The 22,503-nt window shown below is 43.8% G+C and overlaps 1 protein-coding gene across 2 annotated transcripts; it reads left to right on the top strand.

The window, feature by feature from the left end:
* Nucleotides 1–14,957: 14,957 nt before the first annotated feature.
* Nucleotides 14,958–20,072, top strand: LOC111591182 (uncharacterized). 2 transcript variants are annotated; one of them, XR_002750349.2, is made up of 2 exons: nucleotides 14,958–15,395; nucleotides 17,470–17,644. XR_002750349.2 is itself a non-coding variant. In XM_023302122.1 (2 exons), exon 2 carries the CDS (start codon nucleotides 18,984–18,986, stop codon nucleotides 19,704–19,706), a length of 723 nt encoding a protein of 240 aa, XP_023157890.1. In that variant the 5' UTR covers nucleotides 15,111–15,395; the 3' UTR covers nucleotides 19,707–20,072. The 2 variants fall into 2 exon arrangements, 1 of the variants encoding a protein (XP_023157890.1); XM_023302122.1 differs by lacking the exon at nucleotides 17,470–17,644 and adding an exon at nucleotides 18,984–20,072 and having other exon boundaries at nucleotides 15,111–15,395.
* Nucleotides 20,073–22,503: the final 2,431 nt, after the last annotated feature.

Below are 22,503 nucleotides of genomic sequence, written 5' to 3'. Positions count from 1 at the left end.
TGCTTTTCGCGTTATTTTCTCAGATTTCTAGCTCTTGCTCAATAGTTCTCGTCTGATTCTCGAGCTTTTAGAGCTTCAGCTTAAAGGCGTGCTTGGTCCAAATTTGAGGAGAAGAAGATGAGTGGGGAGAAGAAGATGACTGAAGAGAAGAAAATAACCGAGGAGAAGAAGCTGTATGAAGAGAAGAAGGTTGCGGATCCTTTCATCGCTGGGTTTTATGAGTCGATGGCCAAAACGAATACTGAGAAAATTACTAAGGAAATCATGGAGGGTTTGTCTAAAGATTCTGATGACAGTGATAGTTATGACATAGAGAGTGGGGATGAAGATTCTGAGGATCGGTCGTGGCAGCCAAGCCATACTATCTTCAGAAAATCGACTATCAAGCAAAGTCATATTGACGCCATGAGGGGGAGATATTTTTGTGACATGTCTATTGTCAGAATTGGAGGAGACGGTACTGCCCCTGCTCCAGAGGAAAACGAAGTTCTTATATACCAAAGCTTCTTGAAGGCAGGCCTTCGGTTCCCGCTTAGTAAATTTGTGGTCGAGGTATTAAAGATATTCCAAATCTTTCTCCATCAGATTACCCCCAAAGCTATAATCAGAATGGGGATATTTGTCTGGGCTGTAAGTAGCTAGGGGCTGGAGCCGAGCGCGAAGTGCTTCTGCAACATGCATGAGCTTTTATATGAGACGAAGGCTATCGGCAAAGAACAATACCACAACAACTTTGGTTGTTACGGGTTCATTGCCCTTTCTAATGCAAGCCACCCGGTGCCAACATTCCGAAAAAGATGGCCCAGGGCCTGGATGGAGGAGTGGTTTTACGTTAAAAATGATTTAATTAAAAGAGAAGACATCAAGGAAATTGTCCAGTGCCCCATCTGGTCTCTCTTCGGCCTCCGAAGGCCGAAGGTGGATATTGATAGCGATGTTGAAGCATGTCAGAAGGACTTTAGTACTGTGTGCGCCATCATTGGCACGAGCGATTTAATTCAAGAGCACATAGCCTTTAGGGTATGGCCACTTGTGGAGAACTGGGAAATGCCGAAGGATACTGCTGCCGAAACTAGTGAAGGTGGCCTAGTCCGATTGAAGTATACCTTCAGATTTATGGAGAAGTTTGATGAGCCAGATGATGACTGGTTGAAATGTATTGAAGCTACCAGTGACGAGCTGCTGGGGACATATTCCAGGGCTGAAGATGATGCCTTGTCCGCAGCCTTTGGGGGCCGGGGGAAGAAAAGATTGAATAGGGTATTTGATGCGATTGGCTTCGTATACCCTGACTATCGCTACGAGGGCAAGGAAAAAAGAGAAAGACTGTCGCTTCGGCCACCACATCTGTGCCGAAGGGCAAAAAAGTGAAGGTTCTGACCCACCGGGCATGATATATTGAACCGGCCGTAGTGCCTGAATTTGGTGAAGGGGCCTCTTCAACTGCCGAAGCAAGACAAGCTACTCCGATTGTGCAAAGCGTTGAAGAGCCGATTGTAATGCTGAAGGTGCCTACAGTCGGGCCAGCCGAAGCTAAGGATGATAAGGCCGAAGAGCCACAGGTGGAAAAACAGTAAAAATGCCAGAAATTCTGAGCCCATTAGCAGAGGCAAATTTGCCGAAGATGCAAAAAGCTCGTGCTGCAACTCCCAAGAGGAGGAGGACGGCCAGCATGCTAGATGCTGTTATGGAGTCTACAAGGCCCTTGACCCCTGCTCCTATTAAGAAAGTTATCGAAATTGCTAAGGGCCGGTTGAAGCCGAAGCTGAGCCTACAGTGCCCATTAAGACGAAGGTTGTCGTGCCTGAGGACAAGACTGATCAACAAACTTCAGATACCGACATGGCAGCAGGGCAATGTATGACAGAAAAAGCAAAATCTTCTGCCCCCGAAGCTTCAGTCGAAGATGTTGATTATATTTTTCGACATGCTTCGGGGAAAAAATTATCCAAAGAAGAAGTCTTGGAAGCCAGACACTATGCCCAAAAACTAAAATATCCGAAGGGGGCCTTAGTGTTTAATGGTACTAATGAAGATGATCTCATGTACTGTCTCCCGTACAACACAGAAATATCCGTTTGCCGGGAGATAGCAAAAAGTATGGGATTTCCAAAGCTTGAAGAAGGCCTTTCGGCTATGTCGAAGAATGATCTTGCTGATAGCCTTGCATATAACAGTATAAAGGTATAGAAGTTAATTTTTAAAGTTTGGAAATGAAACATTTCATTGCTATACTTAATTATTTCTTTTTCTTGCAGGGCTTAATTATTAGTAATGCCTTGAGGGCACAAAAAAGCGCCAAAGACGAAGGTTGTACAATAGATCTCAACAACCTTCGCTTAGAGGTGATTGAGCTAAGAAATGAAGATCTAGAGAAAGACAAGTTTTTAACTTCATTGGTGAATAAAATAAAAGAAGACGAAACTAAATACAATGCTCAGGCCGAAGCCCAAAAAGCTGAGGTTGAAGACCTTCGGAGACAACTGGCCGAAGCTAATGAGATGTGCGCGCTCGCACAGGCTAACCAAGAGATCAGTGAATACTGGAAAAATAAGCTAGATAAAAATGTCGAAGAACTTCGCAAATCCAAGGAAAAGTGTTTTGAGAAATCCTTGGATTACATGAAGAAATTAAAAACTAGCTTCGCCAAATTGGGCGCCTACTCTTCTGAAGAAAATTTTATCTGGGGTGACCCCGAGGGCGTTGTTGAATGGATAAGTGGAGAAGCCGAAGCTTTCGATGAAATATTGGATGATCACGGGGATATTTGTGTTTTCTCCGGCGCTCGAGGAATCGCAGCTATTCTGGAGAAGGCCGGATGTGATCATGTTAAGGCTTTAGCCCAGGCCAAAGCTGCCTTCTCCATAGTTGATACGAAGGATCCTTCAGCCGAAGCAACCTTAATGGGCGGGAAGTTTTATTCCGATGTCTGGGTGAACGGTGGCCGAGAGCTAGCCAGCGAAATTATAAAGAAAAATGAAAAAGACACCCACGACGCCCGGGCAGAAGCAAAGCGAGTTGAAGAGGCTGTTGAACGCGAGAGACGTATAGGTATTGTTTTTTTGATTTTTTGGTTTCGGTACTTGCTTTGCGGCTTCGGACTAATCAGTTTACCTACTTCAGCTGAACTATCCCCGCCATCGGAGCCTTACAATCCCCTAGCTGGTCCAGAAATGAAGGAAGCACTGGATATTATAAGCATGGCTAACTCCATTATCGATGAAGTCGTCGATAAGCTTTTGAACGAAGTTGCAGAAAAAGTCCTTAGATAAGAATAGATTTTATTGTAATAATATTTTGAAATGCTTGATGTATGGAACAATGAAAGGAAGATTAAGCTTCTACTGTAACAAAACTATATAACATTTGGTGTATGTAACATTGAATCGAATATGTAAATTGTTGTAATTTATTTCTTTGCGATGCATGAAAAGTACACACATACCGCTTTTTGAGCCTTCAGCGGAAAAACACCTTCCCTTCTTTTCATGCTTCGTAAACAAGGAAACCCCTTATAGGGCAGATCTGATAGAATTGTCACCCGAAGCTTGCTTCGTGCCTTAGCATATTTTCATTCAATCGAAGTATTTCCAAGGGTTTGCTTCGTATCCGGTCTTTCTGTTGATGCGGTATGATGTATGATGTGATGCTATGATGGATGATGAGATGATATGATGCAATATGATGATGCTTTAACACCCACACATACGCCCACACTAGTACACAGAAGACTGCATCCCCTTAGGAACATCTGTTGAGTCTAAGCTCTGCATCCCCTTACGAATGACTTTTGAGCTTCTTCACCTTCTATTTTGGTGGTATAAGTTCTGCATCCCCTTAGGAATGACTTTGAACTTTTTCGCCTTATATTTTGGCGATATAAGTTCTGCATCCCCTTAGGAACGACTTTTGAACTTCTTCGCCTTATATTTCGGCGGTATTTGGCTTTGCATTCCCTTTGGAACGACTTTTGAGCAGAAAACTTACGCTGTGCTCCCTTAGGAATGACTTTTTATAGCTTCGTCAATTTTGGCTCTACATTCCCTTAGGAACGACTTTTGAGCAGAAAACTTACGCTGCGCTCCCTTAGGAACGACTTTTTGTAGCTTCATCAATTTCGGCTTTCAACTCCCATAGGAACGACTTTTGAGCTTCGAAAACTATTTCGTTCCTTTAAGATTCGTCTTTCAAGCTTCATAAATTTATGAAGAAGATATGTTTCATTCTGATGTAGGCAGAATTATTACAAGAAATTGAAACTGAGTTTTTCATTACTTGTTTCTCGTACAAAAAGTAAAATGGCATAAAAGATAAAAGTACTTCAGAAGTAGGATATTCCTCAGTATATGTGCTTCGATTCTGGTACAGTGCTGTTAACTGTACGAGCTTCGGACTCCTCCCTGAAATCGCGTTGCTGTTGGGGGTGCTGGCACCCTCCTGGCTGCTGGCTTTGGGTATGAGTAGGTGGTAATGGTGGTGGCAGTGGAAGCTGAGGCTAGGAAGCTTGTGAATGGCTTGCCGAAGCAACAGAAGCTGCAGGTTGATTGCCCACATATTCTGGTATGTAGGGAGAGTAGCACGAAGCAGTATGTAAAACCTGCTTCGTCTGGTTCTGTCGGGCTTCTGTTTCGGCAATCTCTTTTTGCTTCTAAATGGTAATCTGGCACGTTCTTGTAGTGTGGCCCTTGTATTCACCACAGAATAAGCAATAAATTTTCCTGGGCTGATCCCCATATCTTCCTCCGAAGCCCCTACCACCTCTGCTCCTTGGAGCTGGTGGCCGGAAGGAGCTTTGCTACTGCCCTGAAGACTATGAGCTGTGTTGTAGCCTTTGGAACTGGCTTCCTTTGTCATGACTCTAACTAGAGTTGTGAATTGATCTAACATGCCTAGGGTGGATTCTTCCTCCGAAGCCCCTAGTCATCTCAGAAAACCTGAAAGCTTCCTCCCTTCTTTGGCGAAAATCATTATCGGCCTGGATGTACTCATCCATTTTTTGAAGCAGCTTCTCCAGAGTCTAAGTGGGTTTCCTGGCAAAGTATTGAGCCGTAGGTCCTGGCCGAAGACCCTTGATCATGGTCTCAATGACGATTTCATTGGGCACCGTTGGCGCTTGTGCTCTCAGACGCAAGAACCTTCGGACATACGCCTGAAGGTACTCCTCATGGTCTTGTGTGCACTGGAACAAGGCCTGAGCGGTAACTGGCTTCGACTGAAAATCTTGAAAACTTGTAACCAACATGTCCTTAAGCTTCTACCATGATGTGATTGTCCCTGGCCGGAGAGAAGAGTACCATGTCTGAGCCAAACTTGGACTGCCATGACGAAGGACATTGCCATGACAGCAGCATTGCCTGCATATGAGGATATTGTTGCCTCATAGCTCATGAAGAATTGCTTTCGGTCTGAGTGCCCATCATAGATGGGCAACTAGGGTGGCTTGTAGGATTGTGGCCATGGGATAGCCTGCAATTCTGCTGCCAGGGGAGAAACATCATCAAAAGTAAAGTTACCATGATGAAAGTCATCGTACCACTCATCTTCGTTGAATGAGCCATCTTGACGAAGCTCCCAGTGTTGAGGCCTTGGGTCCTGGTCATCTTGAGTGAGATGACACATTTCTTCAGCGGCCTCATCGATCTTCTTCTGTAGATCGGCGAGACGAAGCATCTTCTCCCTTTTCCTCTGGACCTGTTGGTGAATAGCTTCGAGGTCCCTGATCTCTTAGTCCAACTCTTCCTCCTGTGGTGTCGGACTAGTAGCCTTCCTTTTCTGAGTTCTGGCTTCGTGTAGAGTGTCCTGGTTGACGTCTAGTGGCTGCAGTGCAGCCCCTGGTCCTGACGAAGCTTTCTTCGGCGGCATGACGAAGGTCACAGCTTGCCGAAGGTGGTCGAATGAGTTCACCAGAGGTGGGCGCCAATGTTGGGGACTTGTTCTCAAATGCTATGAATTAAGAACAAGGCAACACAGAATGTCAATGGTTAAAGACCTTCGTCCTTCGAAGCATTATCTCCTTTAGGATTCAATGATCTTTAGACGAAGGTCATGAAGGACGTACCTTCATCATTTCAGCATATAATAATGAAAGTAGAAGCATATGAAACATGAAAAAGTAACATGAATAATCATATGACAACATCAGGACATTTTTATTATATTATCATGAATAAACATGAAAAAAAATTGAATTATGTTTATACCTTCGGCTTGACAGAAGGTATAAATCCTGGTATGACGTGCGAGTGAATACAAGTTAGAGTGAACAGTACGGTGTCACTAATCATCTATTTATAGGCACAGGACGCAGCCTGTGTAGAATTACATCCATGCCCTCAATATTTACTATTGACTTAGGGAAACCTATCGAGGACTAGACAACCTTTTTCCCTTTAAGTCGGTTTCTTTTTCCATCGCTAAGCCGGAGCTTCTTCACGGGCAGCTTCGGCACTGGTTCATCCTTCTCTCGAACCGCGCTCTTCATATCATGTATAATTTCATCCCCCGAAGGTTCCTGTACATATATTATACTTGGGAAACATGTTAGTCGTGTTTTTGAGGACCTTCGGAAGACGAAGGCCCCCAACACTCAACAAATGCGAATTTTGGTTAGAAAATATAGCCTTCCTCGGGCATATCTTGACAGCAGAAGGGATAGAAGTGGATCCGTCCAAGGTAGAAGTAGTATCCAAATGGAAGCAACCATCCAACGTTAGTGAAGTTCGAAGCTTCTTGGGAATGGTGGGATATTACCGCTGTTTTATCAAAGGATTCTCCAGCATTGCAAGACCCATGATCGAACTCCTCAAGAAAGACAATAAGTTTGTGTCGACCCTAAAGTGTGCAGAAAGTTTCCAAGTCATAAAGAAGAAACTCACGACCGCGCCAGTATTGACACTGCCAGACATCCACCAAAGCTTCGTCATCTTCTGTGATGCTACAAGACAAGGTTTTGGATGCATACTTATGCAGAATGAGAGAGTCATCGCCTATGCATCTTTCCTACTCAAGCCTCATGAACAGAATTATCCAACCCATGATTTGGAATTAGCAGCCATAGTGCATGCTCTTTAAATATGGAGACACTACCTGATTGGAAACAAATGTCAAATATTCACAGATCACAAGAGTCTAAAGTACATCTCTACCAAGATGTACATAGACCTCAAGACCAGATACTGGTGGCGAGGAATGAAAAAGGAGATAGCTCAGTATGTGGCCCAGTGTGATACTTGTCAACGAACTAAGGCAGAACATCAGAGGCCTGCAGGCATACTGCAACCCCTCCCAGTACCCAAATGGAAGTGGGAAGAATAGGCATGGATTTCGTAATCAAACTGCCCCGAACCCAAAAAGGGAACAATTCTATCTGGGTTATAATTGACTGTCTTACCAAGGTAGCTCACATCATTCTAGTGAAGACTACCTTCGGAGGAGCCACCCTCGCCTGGATATATCTCAAAGAAATAGTCAGACTTCATGGCATTCCACGAAGAATAGTGTCAGATATGGGAACACAATTCACCTCAAAATTTTGGTTGAGCCTTCAGCAAGCTATGGCACCAAGCTAGACTTCAGCACCGCCTACCACCCCCAGTCAGATGGATAGACAAAAAGAGTTAACAAAGTCCTCGAAGATTTGTTGAGAGCCTGTGTGCTGACCTTCGACAGAAACTGGGAGTCTAGTTTGCCGTATGGAGAATTCTCGTACAACAACTTTTACCAGGCCAACATCAAGATGTCACCTTTTGAAGCCCTGTATGGAAGGAGGTGCCAAACCTCTCTGATGTGGTAAAACATAGGGGAAATGACCCTAGAAGGACCTACCTTCATCAAGGAGGGAGAAGAGAAAGTTGCCCTATTCCGCAAGAGACTACTCGAAGCCCAGAGTCGACAAAAGAGTTACGCAGACAACAGAAGGAGAGAACTTAGTTTTGAGGAAGGAGATTTTGTCTACCTCAAGGTCTCCCCAATGCGTGGAGTCAAAAGATTCCAATCAAAAGGGAAGCTAGCTCCGCGATTCGTTGGCCCCTATCCTATCATCGGTAGAATAGGGCCAGCAGCTTACCGCCTTTAGTTACCAAAGTCCATGTTAGATATCCATAATGTATTTCATGTATCTCAGCTCCGAAAATGCTTAAAAGTACCAGAGAGTCACATCGCAGAGGAGTCAGTTCAGATTCAGAAGGATCTGTAGTACCAAGAAAAGCCAGTGAAGATTCTCGATTCAGCCATTTGAAAGACCCGAATCTCAGAAGTATGGCCCTATAAAGTCCAGTGGAGCAGAGAAGGAGAAGAGGAGGCCACCTGGGAGAGTGAGGACTCATTGAGGAAGGAATACCCTTATCTTTTCTCAAACCCAGCCTGAATCTCGAGGGCGAGATTCTTTTAAGTGGGGTAGGTCTGTAACATCCCAGTTTTGATCCCAAAGTTAGAAACCCCAAACCCCTAAACCCCCCATTATTTAGTCCCTAAGACCTCATCTCTTGAAGCATTTTATTCATCATATGCATACACCATGATTGGTAGTGGCACTTCACATAGAGTATTTCATTTTGGCACCTAGGAAATATAAATGAATATTTGTTTAAAGGGGAAAAGGGATTAAGGAAAAGAAAATAGAAAATAAATAGAAAAAGAAAAAAAGGAAAATCCTCCCCTCCCCTCTCGGCTGGGCTGGATCCGGCCCAAGCTTCCCTCCCTCTCTCTCCCGCGCGCCGCATTCTCCTCCACTCGGGGCCCATGCAGCCCATTCGCCCGAGCAACCACGCTTGTGCCACGCTCTCCTCTCCCCCGTTGATCGGCCGGCCCCATCCATCAGCCACGCCCGCCCCCTCTCCCTCGCACTCGCTCTTCCTCTGGCAGGCGGGCCCCGCTCGTCAGCCCCTTCTCCCTCACCCATGATCGGGCATTGACGCGATCATCGCCAGCCACCGCCCGCCCCGTGTCCTCGCCATTACTCGCTCACCAGCAAGATTTGGCGCCTTGCGTCCCCGCGCACTGTTACCGGGTGACCACTCGCCACCGCCTGCATCGAGCCGTCCCGTCGCCACCATTGTGCCACCATTATCGCCGCCCTAGCGCGTCTCGCTGGTGCCCGACGGCCTCCTCCTCCCCCCTCTCCAGCCGCCTATAAAAGGACCGCCCGAGCCCCTCATCTCCCTGCACCAGCCTCGGCCACTCCCTCTCCCCTTCCCTGGACCCAATCGAGCTCGGCGCCGTCGCCTCCCTTCTCTCCGGTGAGCTTCCCCCTCCCCTCTCCGGTGGCTTAGAATCAAATTAGTGTAGTTCACAAGCTTCACCACCTTTCTGAGAGCATAATGCACCCTCCTCCCTCACCTATTCAACCCCATAAGCATCACCGGCAACCTCACCGCCGCGGGAGCCCGCCACCTCGCCGTGGATCGGCCATCCCGAGTGTCCGCCGGCCAAATTGACCTCACCACCGAGACCCCCTACCCCTGCCCATGCTATGCCACCTCCCCGACCAACCAGAACCAGAACCACGGTGGAGAACCACCGTGGAACCTCGTCGGCCGTTGGTTTTTCCCAAAACCAGCCGGTTCGCCCCCTCCCCCATCAGACCGCCCGACGCCGTCGACCCTCCTCCTCTCTCTGGCGCATGGGCCCGCGCTCACAGCGTCTGTGCACGCCGTCTCCCCTCCTCGTGGGTCGTTTGGGCCAGCTCGCCCGCGGCGCCGCGTCCCCGCGCTCGCGCAGGGCCGAAATCCCCCCCCCCCCCCCGGCCCAGCTAACCGAGAATCCTTTCCCTTTTTCCTTTTCTCTTTTTCCTTTCCCTATTTTCTTATATATGTATATATATTGATATATTATGCACCAAAAATAGTCCAAATATTCTCTAGGTCACAAAATAATAACACATATACCTTGACACACCTTATTAGACAACAATGTTTGATGTATTGTTTATTGCCTATTTCTGCTAGGCGAAGAGGGATCCGACCCTCCGGAAGAAGGGCAAGAGCCCGACCTCCCGGAAATAGATCTTTCGTGTCAAGAGAACTTCGACGAAGGTAAGTCCATTCTTCCCTTGATGCATAAATTACCTACTCTTTCTACCACTTCCTAAGCCGGGAATATGGGTTGGATTATATGCATTGTGAGACAAGTGATGGCCTGCATTAAAGGATCTCTTTTGGGTACAAAATGTGGGTTGAGGCAATGGTTTTTCTAAAAAGAGAAATGTTTTCAAAAGGTGTATGATGGAGGGTATTCACGCTTATCACCAACCGAGAGGGATGATCATGGACTCTCTGGTTTAGGGGAGGGCCTAAGGTGTTGGCTCAGCCGGGTTAGGTGTGAGCAGGAAGGATTGTCCCCTCATATAAGGACCGGTTTGTCACCGTTCACTACCTGTACTCATGACAAGTACAACCACTCGAGACTGTATGGGTAGTCACTCAATCTGAACTTGTACGGTCCAAACCCCAGGGTTATGATGGCCGGAGAGCACCGAGAGGATAAGGAAGGGGAATGTTTTGTCCGGTTTGGGCATGGAGGTGACCTGACTCCTTCCGATATAATCGTTATGGTAAGGATGTGCAAGGAAGGAAAGAGATTCGAATTCAGGTCTCATTGGCCATGAGACCACAGAGCCGGACTAGTGGGTAAAGTGTGCACCTCTGTGTAGAGTTTGAAACCTATTCGGGTAGTCCATGTCCACTGGTATGGACGAGTCTGGTGTGGTATGACAATTAGTGTTTTTAAGCTTCGTAAGAAGGGAAAGTGTGTGGGTGGTTTTGGAAATAAAAGTAATACCACGGGAGCGGGAAGCTCAGTGGTGGTTGAGTGTGAAAATGTGCTACTCCTCTCTTTTGGGTAAAACGACAAAGTATTGCCTTTCTCTGAAAAAGAAAAGAGCGACTTCAACTCCACCATACCAAGCATGTACTGTATAGGTCCCTCTCTCTTTACGGGCGGGATGGCCTTGCGGAATACCTAGTGTATTCACCCAGATTTTATTATGTTTTTCAGCAGCTGAAGACTTCTTTTCTGCTATATTCGACTAGAAGAGGGTTGTGTCTGCACCCAGTCTGTCTGTGGCTTGGGCTAGGTGATCTTCCACTGTGCTATGTTTCCAGGCACGCTAGAGCTTGTATCTTGGTATTGTAATAACTATTATTTGAGACTCTATACTATTTGAAGAAATGAATGTGTTTACTAGCCTCCTGGGACTAGTAATTGTATCACATTTGAGTCCCAAAGGATTGGGACGCTTTATTCTCTTAGCAAAGAAGATTATCATGCCTTCATAATTAGATATGATGAACCTATTCATGATGCGCATGATATTTGGAATAGAATTAAAGATAAATTTGATGAGTCCAAACATGTTAGTTCATATGATGCTTCTACTTCCTCTAGTCCTTATGACACTAACCCTTTAAAGGAAGAAGTAGAAAATGATGAATCCACCTCTCCAAAAGGTTTGTCTTCCCATTTCGATTCCCACATATGTTGTGTCGCTAATAAAAATGATAGAGGAAGCACAAATGAGGATGAGGAGGATGAAAGAAGCTTCATGCAACTCTACGCTCATCTAAGCCTAGAAGATAAGGCGGTCATGCTCAAACTTTTAAAAAGAGCGAGAGAGCAAAGTGAAGCTCTTCACAAGCTAGAAGATGTCCTCATCACAAAAATCCAAAGCTTGGAAGAGTTGACTAAAGAACATGAGGAGCTAGAGTGCTCTCATGTTGACTTGGTCCAAAGGTATGAAACTATTTCAATTGAGCAAGACAATTCCTTATCATGTATTGCTCAATTAGTAAATAGGAATACCCTGCTTAAGGACCAAATTGAAAGGCTAAAAATTGAAAATCTAGCTTTTCAAGAAAAACAAGCTATGCTTCTATGTTCTCATGAAAATCTTACGGGTGATCATATCATGTTAAATATTGCTCATGAGGTTGTGATAGAAAACGTAAAATCTCAACAACCTCAAGCTTGCACATGTGTTCAAATTGAAACTATATTGTCATGTGCTAATTGCTCGCCAGCAAGCAAATCCTTCCTTGAGCTAGAATTTCCAGGAATAGATGATATTGTATATCAAGAGCTCAAAGAAGAGAATGAGAGGCTAAGAACGAGCTTGACACAACTGAAAGGGAAGTGCATTGCTCAACCTTCTCAAGATAACCGTGATGACATGGTGAAGAAGCTTGAGGCGGGAATAACCTTAGCATGCACAAAATCCCTCGAAGAAAATGTCATGGACACGAGGAATGTCAAGAGGAAGGAACAAAAGAAGAAAATCAATACCTCTACCAAAAGTCTCAATCATGCCTCCATCCAAGGTAACATCCGAGGTAATGATCAAGTCACACTTCACACTAAGAAAAATAAGAAGTGTAGTGAATGCTTTGAATAGGGGCACTTGATTAGGTCATGACCATATATTAAAGAAAATGGCTTGGTTATTAACAAGGATGATAGAAAATGTTTTAGATGCTCTAAGACGGGACATATGATTAAATTGTGTCCCTATGTAAAATAAAAATGCATAGTTTGAGAAAAGAAAACATTTACTAACCATGTAGCAAGCAAGAGACAAGAAATAAGAAATCTTTAAAACATGAAGATCGCCTTTGCTACATATGTTGAAGAAAGGGACATCTATGTAAGGATTGTCCCATTGGTAATTATTCCGCTCCTAGCTTGTCAATTGATTCATATGTAACTAGGCAACCCAAAATTGCAACTTGTGCTAGAAAGGTAATGAGTTCACCAAGTGCTAGCACAAAGAAAATTTCGGTTCCAAGATCCATGTTGACTAACCTTGATGGGCCCATCAAAAGATGGGGACCAAAATTTGATTGACAAGCTTTGCAGGGGAAAGGAGATGATATGAAGCTTTGGAGGTGCTTGAGCGGGTGAAATCAATTCTTATTAACTCAAGCTATCAATCTTACAATAATTTATATCTCTAAGATTGACCCAAAGTTATTTTGAATTATTATATCTAAAATTCATATCATCTCGAGCAAGATATTTGTTGGTCACTTGTTCTTAGATGCTGTGAATCAAGAACAAGGCAACACAATTGTTAATTATTAGAGACCTTCGTCTTCCGAAGCATTATCTCTCCTTGGGTATAATGTTCGTCGGACGAAGGTCATGAAGGGCATGCCTTCATCATTCAATATGTAAACAAGAATACAAAGAGATAAAGGAAATAACTATATCTGGTTAATCCATTCATATTTGCATTCTATAAAAACATGAATCAATATCAACATAATTCATATTACATTGATACCTTCGGCTTGCTCGAAGGTGAGGACGAGAGAGAGTGATAACAATTCAGCATGAATAGTATTGTGCTACTGTTCATCTATTTATAGGCACAGGACGCAGCCCAGGTAAAAGTATATTTATGTCCTCAATATTCACGTATGATCGCAATACAAGTCATTAAGGACTAAGTAGTTTTCCCCTTCGGTCGACATTATCAACATACTTCATCTCTGCCATGAGCCGAAGCTGTCCATTTGGCGATAGCTTTGATGTTTACTCTTATCATCTTTAGATCTGTCTTCATCTCATATGCCTTCATCATGAGGAAGAGGCTTGTATCTTGAAGACAAACCTTCCTGTAATAGCTTATGCTGAATTCAAAATGGTTAATTATGTTTTTGAGGACCTTCGGCAGAAGAAGGCCCCCAACAATATTGATGTTGTAGGTCTATGCTTTGTGGAAAATCAAGAAAACCCTACAACATGCAGGAAAGCCAAAGGATGGTAACACTTATGTCTTTAAGTGCAAGTATCTTCAATTATCATTTCTCTTATGTCTTGTGTAGTCACATAGAAAAAGGAAGCACTTAAGAATGTTGTTAAATTATGTCACCATTCTTTGGAGAAAGTTCCTCTCATATGGTAGATTGCATTTTCATCATTTCTATATTATGGCGATCTACATGCTTTAAATTTTTGTAAGTAGCTCATGGCATGTTTTACGTTAATTATCATATTGTTGCCATGTTCTGAACATAAACAGAAATATTCGAAGCTCTTAAAAGAATAAGGTGTCATATAAGGAATTTAAATCCTTAGGACACTTATAAAAGGGAATTTCTCTTTATGACTAGAATCGTAAGACTAATGCTTTTGTCTAAGTGACTTAAGTAGTCTCACATCAAGAGAATGAGTTTCTCTATGGAATGTGTAATCTAACATAAAAAGAAAATCAATCCAATGATATGTGATGTATATCTTCTTACTTAAATTGGATATGATTCTTCTACATTAATCGCTATTGTAACACCCAAAATCTTAACTTGCGAGTTAAGGAAATCCTGAAAAATAATCATAAAAATAAGTATCCTTGATAAATAAATGAACTTTAGAACTCACCCTTTCTAAAGTAAATGATCATAATAGAATAATATTAGATAAAACATATCCTAATAAAGATTAGGCATTTGAAAAATGTTTTCTATCAAAATAAAGGAATATGAACTTTGGGATCTACCTTGAAATTGATGACACACCCAAAATAATATTCTATGTAATAAATGTGGTGTGTGTATTTCATGTTCAAAACATTACCTAAATAAAATAATAATAATAATAAAGTAACTAAATAAATAGATTAATATAATTAGTGCACATCATTTTGGAGTTCTATTTGTGCATTTAAAGAAATTAAAGGTTTGAAATTCAAGCTTGTGTTTGATTTGAAATTGAAATAGGAAAAAATGGAATAAGGAAAAGGACAAAGAAAAGGGTCACCTAAACTAACCTGGGCTTAATCCCTTTTTCCTCGGCCCATTTCCATCCTCCGCCATAGCCGCCTAGCCCAAACTCCCACCACCGTCTACGTATCTGCCTTGCGGGACCCGCTCGCCAGGCTTCCACTCAGCCGCACGCGCTGCTCGCTTTCTCACTAACGTGGGGGCCCCGCTGACTAGGCGCACCTTCCTTGGCTCGCCTTGGGTTGCTGCTGGTCGGTCCGCCACGTCGGACTCATCCATATCAGGGACCGTTGCGAATGAACACCGTGACGAGCGCAGCTCACCATGGGACTTGGCCATGTCGTTTTCCTCGGCAGGTGCTGCATATATATGGACCTCCTTGGCTTGTCTTGACCGATGGGCTTGTTCTCCAGCCCACCCAAATGCCATCGAGAAAGAAGGACCGGAGAGGGGTAGCGCAGGGGAGAGAGAGGGACAGGAAATCCATCACTGGCCAACACATGCTTTGTGGGCGCTCGGGCGTTAGAGGGGTATTCTGGGGCAGCGCCATAGATTCGGGGAGCTTCGACGACCATCAATTTATCCATTGGACCGTCGGCGTTTGGGCAATTGCTCGCCGGTGCGACTCCATTGCTGCGGCTTGATCCTCCGCCGAGGACCGGCTTCGCCACCTCGCCCTCGCCGGTGAGTCATCGACCCTCGTGTTCGGCGAGTCCTACTAAACGCATTGTCGGTCGTTTTAGGCATCAAGTCAGCGGGTGCTGTATCGAGGTAACTCAGATGACCCCCACCGGGCGTAGTCGGGCGGCGTCGCCGTATTCGATGGCGAGTTTGGGTGAATGATCAGAAACCGTTGATCTCGGGTTGATCGGCTCTGATTAGAACTTTGGGATACCTATTCATAGCAACGAAATCTAGCCGTCGATCGGCTATCGGGCGACTTGGGGATGCTATAACACTACCAAAACCATCAACTAAATATAATGCATTTATATTATTAATGGTAAATATGGTAATGGATTTTTTTTCTTTCAAGTATTTGATTTTTATTTGCATTTAGAGTAATTTTGTTTGCTTATATTTGATTTATGGATTGTTTAGTAGAATTTCTTTTATATTGAAAATCTAATTAATTAATATTGAAATATTGGTCAAAAATAAATATTTTAGTTATAAATACTTTGGTATAATTATTATGATTTTTTAATTATTTAAATATATATTTATTTATATTTTGAAGTGGAAAAGAAAAGAAAATGAAAAAAAGAAAGAAAACCTAACCCTAACCCTAGCTGGCCAAACCGGCCCATTTGGGGCCCATCAGTCGCGCCCCCATTTCCCCCTCTCACTCACTAACCGGTGGGACCCACCCGTCAGGGCCCCGTGGCCCCTCCTCTCCTTCTCCCTTCCGCGCCGCCGCCGCTGGCCCTGGGCTCGTGCCGCGCGCTCGGCCGAGCCGTGCTCCCGCGCCCGCTCCTCAGCATCTGTGCCCATCCGCCTCCCACGCTAGAAACCGACGCCGCCGTTTCCTCTCCCTCCCCTAATTCCCTCTCCAATCAATGGAGAGAAACGACGCCACTGATGGTGTTGAAGGCTGGCCGTTCCTCCCCGGCGCCCTCTCCTCTCCACTCTCGCTCTATAAAAGAACGAGCTCCCTCCTCTCTCCCTCCCCGAGCTATCTCTCTCTCTCTCTCTCACGCTTTCCTCTTTCCCTTGCTCGCCGTCGACTGTGCCTGAGCCGCCTCGCCGCTCGCCGGAGCTCCGTCGACCGTGCCCCGTCGTCCGCACCCCAGCCGGACGGTCTGCGCTCGTCCTTGCGCCCCCCGCCGAGCCCCCAAGCCAAGCCCCTGCCCGGCCAAACCCCTCCCCCCGTCGAGCTCCATTCCTGCGCATGAGCAAAAGCTCAAGGTAAAAGAAGCATATTTTTCATTTTAGCCCCTGGTTTTGTATAAAATTAATTCCGAGATTTTCAGTTTAGAAACTATTGGAAAGAGACCCCAAAGTATACGTGTAATTGTGAACTAGCCCCTGCAACAATATTTTGGACAGCTGTATTATTTATATTTCAAAAATAAATAATATCACTATTCACTAACTTGGTGATTTACATACTAGAAACGTTTACGATTAACCTCGCTTAGGCACATGGAACGATATTTGTTAGTAGCAATTTAAGTATAATCTTATTGATATAAGAAAGTGTAAGAAATAATAGGCCACATATTTTCGGTCAGATTAAAATATAGGTTTTACTAGTCATGATAAATGTATTCATATGTATAGCACTTAATTACTTAGAATTAGTAAAATATTTCTTTATGTCCAAATCGTCATGATTATATTACTAAAGTCCAATTAGTACTCTACATTAACTCTTGGAATATTAATGTTAGGTAATTTAGAAATAAACATTTTTAGATATACGTAAAATATCTATCTAGGAAGAAAAGTATAAAACCCAAAAGTTTAATATTAGTAATAAAGAAAATAATTAACAATTATTTTTCGTATAGTTTGTTAAGAAATTTTTATCTATATTATACTAGATAAACTAGCGTCATAGTCACATACTCATATTTTCACTGATGATAACTCAAAGTAGAAGTCATAGTGGATTAATAAATATTTATGCTGGAGACATATTTATGAGTACAGTTGTGTGATGTATGAATGTGTATGTAATGGTGAATGATTACCAATGTAATGGTGTATGTTTATTTATTTGGCGTACGTATTCTTTTGTATGTACGATACGCAGATCGAATATAGAAGTTGACTGTGAGGTAGACAAACCAAACACGTTCGAGGACGACCCATAGGACACTTTCGTGCAAGGCAAGTGGATTCTCCCTCTGCATTTCTATTTGTACCCAAATAATGCATATAATAATGTTTACTTTATGGATATATTGCATAATTTGATGGGATTTGCCTAAATAAGGATTTCCTATAATTACCAACCCTATTCCTTGAATTACCCTCGGATAAATACTATGCTTAGCAAATTTTGCTACTGCTCAACTTGATAAATATGATGTCACACTTTTAATTATACTATGTTCCGGAAATGAAGTTTTATTATGATGTTAACCCGATGGTTAAACAAGAACATTTGTGTTAAATGGAACATGGAGTGACCACCCAGGATAACAGTGCAACCACGAGTTCTATAATGGCTCTGGCTTTGGTAATTAGCTCTATAGACTTAGTGCTTAGCAACCCTACCTGAAAGATGGGCAAGAGGGGACGACACTAGTTTGGTGGAAGCTCATGTTAACATGGGGTGGTAGTCTTGGCTAAGTTACCTCACCAAGAGGGCCATCAATACTGACGTGGAAACCTTAGCGGGTGGCTTTGTACTAAGGATATTTTGTGAAAGCCTCATAATGGATCGCTAGCCATTCACCTCGACAGTTTTTACGGGTCCGATATACCCAGGCTAGATGGGATACATGGCTTGTGGGTAAAGTTGTACCACCTCTGTAGAATGTAAAACTGATATGTCAGCCATGCTCACGGTTAAGAGCAACCTGGACCCTCACATGATAATTCAACTTAAAGATGGAAAATAAATCGTGATCTCAGGATCTACCAATGGTTTGCTTAAGTGATTTCACTTAAGTGCTTTTGATATAATCTTATACCTTTGATTAATTGGGATATTTGGGATACACACCTATTAGTAAGACAAGTGTTGCTAATAAAATATTGACCAACTAAAATGCTTACCGCTTATCCATAGCCTACCTTGTTAACTTGCATTAATTTCCCCCACTTGCTGAGCCCCGACCATAAGTGAGCTCACCCTTGCTAATATTTTGATCAGAGGGTGATGACGAAGACTTCACAGATGACGTTGATGAGTTTTGAGTCTAATGATGTGCCAGTCACCTTCCTGTGGAAGAGTGTCCATGTTTAATTCCGCCGTACTTTGATTATGATACTTGTTTAAGATACTATGATCCAAATGATGTAATAAAGCTACTCTACTCCCTTTTACACCTTTATTGCATTGTCTTTTGATATATTACACTTGTGACGTCAACATATGTGTGGAAAATGGTTCCTGGCCCACATATGTTATGCATTCGATTTTGCCCCCAGAACCGGATGTGACAAAAGTGGTATCAAAGCCATGCTGACTCTAGGTCATTAGACTAGTTAGAAATGGAAAGCCTAGTTTGTTCAAAACATGCTAATTTTGTTCTTACAAAATTATTTTATTAACCTTATCTCTTTAAAATTCAACTGAGGTGACAATTTCTCTTGTAGATGGTTCGTATCATTCAAACCACTCGGATCAACACCAATTACATCCCTCTGCCACGACAAGTTCCTGTCTACCCAGTGGTAGTCGAGGAAATCCCTGTGGATCTCCCTCGCATTCGGGTGGAGAACGGAGTCATTCTGGAGGACAGCTCGGAGGACTTTCTGCCTGCGCCCACCCCGTTGGCAGAGTCACTAGCCTTCGCAGCTGGATCGTCAGCTTCAGCACCGCCAGCACCAGCAGTCCAAGCCCCAGGTCCCAGAGGCGACCACCCGGACGACTCTGGTGACGATAATGAAGATGACGAAGAAGAAGAAGATGAGGAAAACATCAACGAGGAGGCCAACGAAGAACAGCAGGACCACTACGTGGGGTTATGGCCTGTCACTGAACATTATACCTCAATGTTCGAGGCAGGGCATTTCCCTAACCTGCTGCAGGATGTTCTGCTTGCGTTGGGAACCTACGTCCGACCCCTGTATGAGACAAGGCGAGTGTACGAGCCTCCTCGGGATTGCTACTACATCACTCGCATTCATGTCAGGGTGATGGATGCAGGTGATAGAGGGTTCAGGACTCTGTCAGCTCATGAGTCTCTGACGCCGCTATCCACCGACGTTGCTTTGGTCAGCAATGCTGCTAAGCGAACTCTGTGGTCCCTCAGCCACACCTACTGGCAGCTGCTGCAAAACACGAAGTACATGCATCTTCCTCTATGTATTCCTTGAGAAAGCCAGACCAGCATTGTTACAGGTGGAGCTGGAGAAGATCGCCTCAACACCCTAGCTGATGTGGTGGCAGGTCTTAACACCAACCTGGATAGTGCTACCCTAGACCTGTCTAGGGTACACATGGAGCTGGAGGATGCACACGCAAGGATCGCAGCCCTGGAAGCTCAGCTTGATGGAAGGAATCCCCTGAAGTTCAAGTCCCTGCCATGGCGTTATCCCCTCCCTGCAAGAGGATCCGCTATGGAGAACCAGGATCCATCACCAGGCTGCTTTAGATTCTTCAATTATGTTGTAATAAGTTAGTTTTCGCATTAGACGAAAACACCTTTATATTATTACACTATTAATAATAACAACCATGTGATGGTGTTATCTGAAATGTTTGATTTGGATTTTTGCTTGAGTGCAATGGTCTTATGGAATGATGGCCATAAGAGCATAAAAATATAACATTAATAATAAGCTATTCCACCTAGAATCTTTTCTACTCCTCGCTTACCCCGGGATTGCACTTTCTAACCAACCAGATGGTGAACACTCGATCATGTCCCAATAACCATCAGAACCAGCGTGGTCAGCAGTTGCCACCACCACCACCCAACCCCACTATGGATCAATTCATCGCATTGCAGATGCAACTTCTGCAAGGACTCATAGCTTTGGTGCAGCAGATTCAGCAAAATCAACAGAACCAATAGTACAAACAACAACACTAACACGCACCCCAAGGACTGGGACTTCATGAGTCATCACCCGCCCGCTTTCTCTCATGCAGTAGACCCTTTGGATGACGATGACTGGCTTAAGGTCATTGGGAAGAATTTGGACATCACCCAATGCAATGACCAAGAGAAGGTCTTGTACGCTTTAGGAAGACTCGAAGGAGCCACGTCCGATTGGTGGGATGCCTTCACCGAGGCACATGCCAATGCTGATGCCATAACCTGGCAGGAGTTCCAAGTGAACTTCCATGCTCATCATATTCCCTCGAGAATAATGAAGCTCAAGAAGAAGGAGTTCCTTTCCCTCACTCAAGGAAACATGACTGTTAGTGAGTACTGTGATCTCTTCACCCAGCTTTCACGTTACGCCCCAGAGGAAGTGGACACTGACGAGAAGCACTAAGAACGTTTCTTAGAAGGCTTGATTGGACCCTTGAACTACCAATTATAGAGCCACAGCTTCCCCAACTTCCAGACTTTGTTGAACAAGGCAATTGTCCTTGAAAGCAGAAGGAAAGAGCTGTCAGATCACAAGAGAAAGTACCAAGGGCAGACCAGCAGGAATACCCGTCAAAACAACTCCCTCACACCTAGGACTCCGAAACATGGTCACGGGGACAATAGCTTTCGTTGCCAAACCAGCAAGTAAACAACATCAATCACCACCACCATCTTGATGACCCCCTCTATCACACCCGGTTTTGGAAGGTAAACCAAATGCGAACCATGTACATGTCAGGATAAGAAATTCATGTACACAGTTATTACATAAATGAGTCATCATAGCACAATGCTTCGAACATTAATAAAGAGTAAGTAATAATATTACAAACTAGAGTCATTTACATTTTATAAATCAAAGTACACATAATAGAAATATAGCCAACGTAAATAAACCCAGCACATGCAACTGACTGGGGGAGGTCGTTAGCCTAATCCTCGAACTCGTAGAAGTTCTGGAACTCAAGGAGATCCGTCTCGAAACCTTCTTCTTCTCCTTTACCTAAGCATAGATTGCACCAAAGGCAACCTGGTGTTTGTGAAAACAAGGGCGAGTACACATAACCGTACTCAGCAAATGTCCCGTTTGGCTGAGGTGGACTAGCTTTATGTGGAGTTAGGCTCAAAGCAGGTTGCTTTTACTTTGTCAAGTTTTATTCATTAATATAAGCCAAGTTTTATTATCAATCTCGAGTTATTATCCCAAAGAGTACTTCCTCATAGAGGAAATACCAGAATCCATAGTTAGAAACATCATTAATAGAACCATCATCATCATTCGTAACCATTGTATCTCGAACCATCTGTATCTCTAATCAAAGAGGATCCCAAGGCCGCTCTTAACCGTGAGCACAACTAATATATCAGTTTCATTCCTCTGTAGAGGTCGCACACTTTACCCATGAGTCGTGATTCCCTTTTTGCCTTGGGTCGATCAAACCCTCAAACACTACCATGGTGAGTTGGCAAGGTTTCACTACGTAGCCTTTACAAAGATTCTCCTAGTGTGTAGCTGCTCGTTAGGTTTTGCCAATCGTACAAACACAGTTCTCCTCCCTAAGGTGGGTGACTAACAAAACTAGCACCCACCCTTAGCAGAGCAAGCACTATGCCCTAGCCCCCATTGACGGCACAACGACAAAGCAAACTACAACCCCAGGTTCCTCCAATTAACCAGTTAAGGGCGTCCCATACCACACTTATGGTTGCACTGTTTTCCTGGGTGGTCTCTCAACGAACAGGTCCTTACGGAGAGGTACTCAGGAAACAACCCAAGTCCCCTAAAGTACCACAAGTTCAACATCATATCCAGAATAAGATCGTAGTATCATAAATGTATCTCGTCATGTTCATTGATTAAATTAGAGCACTAGCATAAAGCTAACCATAATAACCCAAAAGGTAATCAAGGAGAAGGTAAATAGAAAGCTAGTCAATCCTTAGGTTTCAATTATGTAATGCAGGGAAATGAATTATCATGTGAATAGGACATAAATAGGTCAGAGGACATTTGCCTTCACCAAACAGATGCTTAGGGTCTTCAACTTTTTAGAACTCGAGGAGCTTGATCA

The sequence above is a fragment of the Zea mays genome, chromosome 3, assembly GCF_902167145.1.
Source record: "Zea mays cultivar B73 chromosome 3, Zm-B73-REFERENCE-NAM-5.0, whole genome shotgun sequence".
In the NCBI taxonomy this organism is placed as follows: domain Eukaryota; kingdom Viridiplantae; phylum Streptophyta; class Magnoliopsida; order Poales; family Poaceae; genus Zea; species Zea mays.
The sequence above is the reverse complement of the archived record's forward strand: the minus strand, read 5'-3'. Positions and strand labels throughout refer to the sequence as shown.